Raw genomic sequence first — 7,226 nt, 5'->3', positions numbered from 1 at the left:
TACTCAATTTTTTTTTTTTCCCCTGGGAAAACTTTAAAGACATTTTCCACAATACCAAATGGAAACCAGAGTTTTAAAAACTGTTTTCAATTTCTCTTCCCTACATTGCCCATCTATAGCCAACCTTGGAAAAAATAAAATAAGAGTTAATGGATGAGAAGCTTGTAGGTTGTACATCTGAATTCGTATAGAATGAACTGCAATTTGCCTAGAGCAGAATAGTATTCTATCCAGCAAAGACAAAAGATCTTGGAACCTAATTGGAGGGTCTTCTCTAAATAAAAGGCAGTGGACCATCTACAAGTCTCTTGATTGCTTTCCACAAAAAACGTGCCTGAATCCAAGAAACACGGGTTTTCTCCCCATGTTTCCTCTTCCTCAATTGGAATTCTTATCAACTACTTTTTTTTTCTTGAGTGAACTTGTATCAACAAGTCTGTTAAAGCATAAGTTCATTTCTTCCACATATTCAAATACAGAATAATAGTTTTGAAGAACTCTTAACCAGCACTGGGAAAATCTACTCTACTTAACGATTTATAAGTATGGTTTCCACGTATCAGTCTCAAACCTTATTGCTTCACAACTGCAGTATCCCTTGAAAAAAATATATATTTAAATGATCTGTTAATTTGTCTCAAATGGCTTTCGGATTTGGCGGGGGAGGGAAAACGGAATGGCCAACAGAGAACATTGACTTCAAAATATCACTGTATAAGGGTTTCCTCTTATTAAAAAAAGGATACACTGTATTAAACAGCTGAAAGTAAAGACAGCATTCAAAGCCCATGAGTCAAGCCACAGCCAAAACCGTGTTCTACCCCTAAGTATGTTTTCTTTTCCTTTTTCTTTTTTTTTCTTTTTTTTTTTAAACAAAGATTTCCTCAACTGCCATTTAATCTTCACCAGAGGGTGCTTCATCTTCAGATCCCTCATCCCCTGACTTCTCTGGTGGAGGGCTGGCTGACTTTTTCTTTTCTGGGGGACTTTCAGGCTCTTCATCCTCTTCTTTGGGGGATGGGGTCTTTTCTTTTGTTGCCTTAGAAGCTGTGGGGCGGCCTGCCTTCCCTTTGCCTTTCACTGGACTGGGGGTCACTGAAAAAAGAAAAAGGTTATAAAAGTTATTATTAGCAACAAAGACAAAATAGTCACGGTTTTAAACAGATTCACAAGATAGTTCAGTAGCAGATTTCATTTTGCTTTGACCATATCACACACATGGTGTTTTTTGCACTCCATAATAGTAAAGCTGAACTGAAAAGTTTGCTAACAAGACTTTAAACTATTTAATTGCAAGTCCTGCCTGATTACTGGATATGACACAGTGAACTACCATAGCTAGCCTCTTGTCAAACCCATATATACATTGCTGTTGTGATTTTAGACTTCCTCCAGAAACATATCAAATTTTCCTTTGATTCAGATTTCTCCACCTTCCTCCACCCTGAAAACATCAAAGTCTGTGACTCCCAAACAAAGCTAGAAATTATATTATTGTCTATGACAAATAGAATGTCAGATTACAGCACCTCGACAGGGAAGGTTTTGCAATCTACACAACTTTTGCCAATGAGACATACATACTAATTCCATATTTTAATTAAGAATTAAAGCCACCTTATTATTTCATAGTGCTGCTTTGAATCATGGCAAGCTGTATGAATTAGCTGTTAAACATTATATGTGAATCCCTACTAACTCCAAGATTTCCACTGAGTCTTCTGTAACAGAAAAAGACAACACTAGCCTCTAAAGCAAACTGCCTAACTTTCCTTGAATAGAGTCACCTGTAGCCTTTAGCCTGGGCTTCGGCATTTTCTTTTCTTTCCTCTCTGGCTTAGATTTCTTGGAGACCTTTTTGTTTTTCTTTTTTGAACTGCCATAGTCACTATCATCATCATCTTCCACAAGGAAGTCTTCGTCGCTTCCTGAATCTGCTGAAAGCAGAAAGAAATTTCAGTTTTTGGAAAAAAACGAAAGGGGGCAGAATATACAGTTAAGAGATCTGCCACCTGAAATCATGTTTGCACTCAGTGTTTCAGGAACTCACTGTGGTTCATTACCAGCTGAACCCATCTCTTCTTATGAAACTAACTGTCCCACTTCAATTAATCAAGGATAAAGTACTTTACATCACCTGAAAGTAGGACCAATGCCTCAAAACCAACAGGATAGCAAGAAGCAGCAAAAAGCATTACAAACTTTATGAGCAGCCCTAAAGGGTTATCGTAAAGACATACATACATCTTTGCTGCAAACTTCAAAAGAAAACGCTAGATATGAAAAATGTAAGCTTGGTCTGTTGGATAGGTATGCCAGAATAAATAAGTTACTGAGAAGGACAACTTCAGTCTTCACTGTCACAGTCAAAAAGCAAACTGTGTTCCTTTTGCTGTCTGGCCAGACCCATAAACTCACGTCTGGTACTACACCCATGTCACATTGATTTTAAGTTTTTACAACCCCATTTACTCACTCTCCTGGAATTGTGCCTCATCATCCTCTTGTTCTTCCTCCTCACTACCCACATCATCCATAAGCATCTCTCGTTGTTTAGAAGCTGCTTTGGATGCTGCCTGTCGTTGCTGACGCACATTTTTGTGATCTTCTTTCTCGTCCTCACTGTCCTCTGCAGCAGAAGTCACCAAGTTATAATGAAGATACAGAATACAGACCACCTAACTGTCTTGAGGTAACATGTGGGCAAGAGTAAAGTCATTCATGAGAAAGTTAATCTAGATGCTCGCTGAAGAACTGAGCTGTGAGGAGAACACAGTCACATTCAACTTAATAAGCATGTTTCTGTAGTCACTCGACAACAATCCTGTCTAGTATTTTTCACTGCAAAGACTAAAAAACTTTTTTTTACCTGCAGGCCTTTTCCTGGATTTGGAGGCTGCTCTCTTGTTTTTATCTGGTTTAGCCTTCTTTCCTTTTTTGCTTTTTTGAGAGCTCTCATAGTCACTGTCAGCTTTGCCATCATCTGCTCCTAAGTCATCATCTTCACTGCCAAAATCTTCATCTGGAAGGAAAAGGTACGAACATTTAGTTTCTTGCATCGTTCTGAAATATGGACAAGAACTACAGGGAAGAGAGTAACATACACCTATTTACCTGGACAAATTTTGGGCAGCATAATATTACACACACAAAATAAAATTATCCCAAACCAGGGCCAGAAGTAACAGCAGCAGAGGCATGACCCAGCTTAAGATAAGCTTATTAGAAAAGTGCATGCTCCTCTAGTCAGAACAGCTTCTTTCCTGTGTCAAATCCTACTCCTGTAACTCTTACAGCTGGTCTTTGTTTTGAAGATATACCATCAACCCAATGTAGGTAGTTACCTGCAGACTGTGAATCGTCTTTCTTAGTCTTCACATCTTTGTCTTCTGAATCCTCACTGAAAATGAGAGAGACAGGGTTTGACTGCTGTTTTATTTACGTCACTGCTGTGCGGAAAATATCAATTTTCAGAGAGCAAACTGATCTTTAGGTTTGCACTTTTTCTGGACATTACCACTTTATACTTCAGGATTACTCAGCTGCATATGTAGTTATCATGGCTGGAAAGATAATGTTCAAACTCTGGATCACATACAAACTTACATGGAGTCAAATGAACCACACAGGAAATAATAAGGTTAAGATGAACCATGCACTTCACTCTGAAACCAAATCATACAGATGTCTTCCATTTTATTGTTAGAATTTTGAAGTTCTATATTCTAATGCATGGCTGAGTCTATAAATGGAATAAAGTTTTATCCTGAATAGATTTATAGTCATCACTTGTCTTTTTATCATTGTTTCTCTGGACTCCTTCATTCTCTGTACATTGCTGTATATTTGGTCTATGATCTCTCAAATGATCTGGTGGAGTTTCAACAACTCTTTTCTATTTGTTTCAATCCTCATCAGAGGGTACCCCTGTCAAGCAGGTACTAATGTTCTGTTCTTATCCAAATCCCCATCATTAGTCATTATCACTGTCCAGAGAGGGTTTTCCTTCTGGCATGTAAGAACACACTCTCACCAGAGAGTAAACAAGCGTTTTAAACAGGACTGGTGAATACTCTGTTGAGGCCCACTGACATACAAGATATGCTTCAGGAATGGCTGCGCTGCAGAGTTTGCCAAAGTTAAGAAATACAATACACCAAACCTTTGCTACTTTCAAATTTGACAGTTGGAGGCAACACACAACATTTCTCAAGAACTCTAATAGTTTAAATAACTTGTCACATTACAGCCCTTCAGGCCCATATGTTTTCAGTCTTATACAGATAACTGTGGATTTCAATCGCTTAAATACATGAGCTTGTTTCACATGCAAGCCCTCGGCAATGTTTGTGATGAACATAAAAATGTTGTTACATACTTAGAAATCCCCAAAGCTAACAGGACATCAAGGTCAACTATTTAGTTGCTTTGGGAGCTGCCTAGCCCAATTTCTTTATATGTCATACCCATTAAATCTTCGATTTCAGGTGTGTTACAGGCATTTGCCAGGTTGAAAATATTCTCCCCCTCTCAGTTCACAACAGCAGGTGGACCACACAAATATTCCCATGCCTACATCCAGCTTATAGAACAGGGGCAGGACAGGGAAGCCTGTTAAGCATGCCTGTTGGCAGGTTACCTGGATTCCAGCAAACAGTGCAACAGGATAAAGAGAAACCTTAGGCTTACAGAATAAGAACCAGCTAGCAGAACCTCCATCCCTGAGGTTGATGTCTGCAGTCAATTGACTTAATGGGTCTTATGGCAGTCATTTGCTGACCATAATTATTGTAAAAAAAGGAAGATTCCCTCACTCTGCAGGAAAGATGTTCATTACTCAGTAAGGCATAACTTAGAAACCAGTCCTTTCACACTGCTGGAGCAACTCCGTTACCAAAACAAGTTACTTCGTTTTTAAATTAGACAAAACATAGAATTAGACAAAACTACAAATGAGAAACAAAGAATCACTAAACTAACAAATAGCCCCTACTCCACTACTGTACCATCCCATTTAATCTTTAACCACAGGAATGCTCTGAGGATACCAAAAAGACGACGGAAAATTAAACGCATCTTGCCACTAACTTACCTGGATAATTGTACTAGCTGCCAATTTTTGTAACTTGGATCATATTCCTTCCCATTCCAACCGTCTAGCTCTGCAAAGCTATTTAATAACGAAGTACTAGTGACAAGTACTTTACACATGATTTATCTGCCTACTCGGATAAGAAAGAACCACCTCAATGTCCAAGCTGGTTATGCAAGCATTGCGATTGAGAGCTCTGTATCTTACACTGCAGGCCTTGAATTCCACTTAGAAGATGCTGCTCCCCACATACAGGACAAGGTTTGGAGACATGTTCGTAACAGATGAAGCGCTTCTTTTACCTGTCCTCCTGAGAATTCTTCCCAGATCGCCTCTTATTTTTAGCCTCCCGGGGAGACGAACGGATTTTCTTGGATGGGGGACCTGAATCTCTTCCGTAATCTTCATCTGGACGGGACAGTACAAAATGGTTTTGAATCAAACTCCTAGTTCCCAGCAAACTGACTTCCTCAGCTACAACTTAAACTGACCATTTCATGCACATCAAAAAGAAGCCCTTCAAAAAAAGAAAAATCACAAAGCTTCAAACAAAACTTTATAGAAGCAAAGTCCTGTCTTAAACTAGTGATTTACCTTTTCTTCTGCCAACAGCACAATAGAAATCTGGCATACAATCAAGTCTGATACAGGGAGCATTAAGTAAAAAAAAAAACCTCAAGAGGACACAGTATCTCATTTTAGAGCTAATCAGAAACAGAGTTATTATGTAAGCCTATTAAAAGTTAACATCCATACATATTTCTACATGCTTTTAACAGCAAACACTTTATTTACTGTCCTACATATGGTAGGAAAAAGTATGCCATTATATAGTAGTTTACAGTTTTACAAACATTACACAATACAAGTAATAGGACTGCAACTAAGAGCTATGGATATTTGTTTCCACTAATTATCAGTGCAACCTCACTTAACTAACAGTAGCAGTATCTCTATTTTCTAAGAACACAAAACATGTTCTATATGGCTTCCAGAAATATTTTGTTAATAATGTACAGAACAAAGATTATTTTTTAGATGCAATTCACAAAAATGCCTGACATTATGGGATTAACTAGAGTCCACGGAAATAAATTGAAAGCATATTTTACTGTAGAAAAAAGTGGCATCAGGGAGATTCTGCCACAGAGCATAACATTGACCAAGGAAGAAGACAGTTGCTGCCAACAGCCTCAAGGCACTACAACAATACAAGCATTAAATAATAAGATTTCTATCACCATTGTTTGTTTAATGCAAAACATATGAAAATAATTATATTTTCAAATACTTAGTAACAGTTCAGAGACTGTGAAGAACAGAAACTACTTAGAATCTAAGTTAAAGATGTGGCCAGAAGCAAAACAATTAATATGCAAAGCAATAAATGAAATGCTCTAGCCCAAGAATTATATTGTTAAGAAATAAGTCATTTACCAGCATCATCTGATTCCTGAAACTGGGAATAATCGACCACCTTCCTGTTCCTGTTAAAAAGCAGGGGAGAAGAAAAAAAATTAGCAATTCATAATCCCAGAGATACAAAAGCTTTATTCAAGTAACAAGAAAGTACCATATCCCTGCTTCCAGTGCAGGATTTGTAGCCCAAAAACACCCCAAGAAAACTCTCATAAATAAGCCCCCTATATCTTTGAAGTCAGAAATGAACACACAGTATGTTCTAGGATTTTCCTAAGGAGCTACTATAACAGACTGGATTGTATTATCCGAATTTGAGAGTGCTTTTTGATAGGTAGCACTCTCTCATGGCTCATGACTGCAGGGAGGAAGAGCAATTTCACCTATGTTACATGGTTCTTTCATTATTAAAACTATACTTCTATCATTAGTGCAACTACACCAGTGAAAGCACTATTTTAAATCCGTATCTATACTCCAAGATTAAAGACCCATTTAAAGAATGCATCAGCCTGAACTTCTAAATCGGAGCTCCCCCTAACACCCTGTCTCAAAAGCTGTGATACTTAAAACTACGATTCCTAGTACACAATTATCATGAATTAGATAAACATTTCCTAACTACTCTTTTTTGAATTTCTGCTTTCTCACAGCTCAATGTAATCATGCTTGCTCTCATATCTCTCCTCAAGATTTTTATTTTCCCATGGGTTCC

General features: G+C 37.9%; 1 protein-coding gene across 1 annotated transcript; it reads right to left on the bottom strand.

The window, feature by feature from the left end:
* Positions 1-459: 459 nt before the first annotated feature.
* Positions 460-6,579, bottom strand: NUCKS1 (nuclear casein kinase and cyclin-dependent kinase substrate 1; the record flags this gene model as incomplete). Its single annotated transcript, XM_010077629.1, has 7 exons — positions 460-1,095; positions 1,788-1,934; positions 2,477-2,629; positions 2,870-3,022; positions 3,345-3,400; positions 5,395-5,500; positions 6,530-6,579. Coding segments are annotated over 7 exons (865 nt in total), but the record flags the coding sequence as incomplete, so codon positions are not given.
* Between the last annotated feature and the right edge of the window lie 647 nt (positions 6,580-7,226).

This window comes from Pterocles gutturalis, unplaced genomic scaffold (genome assembly GCF_000699245.1).
Source record: "Pterocles gutturalis isolate BGI_N339 unplaced genomic scaffold, ASM69924v1 scaffold2166, whole genome shotgun sequence".
NCBI lineage: Eukaryota > Metazoa > Chordata > Aves > Pterocliformes > Pteroclidae > Pterocles > Pterocles gutturalis.
The sequence above is the reverse complement of the archived record's forward strand: the minus strand, read 5'-3'. Positions and strand labels throughout refer to the sequence as shown.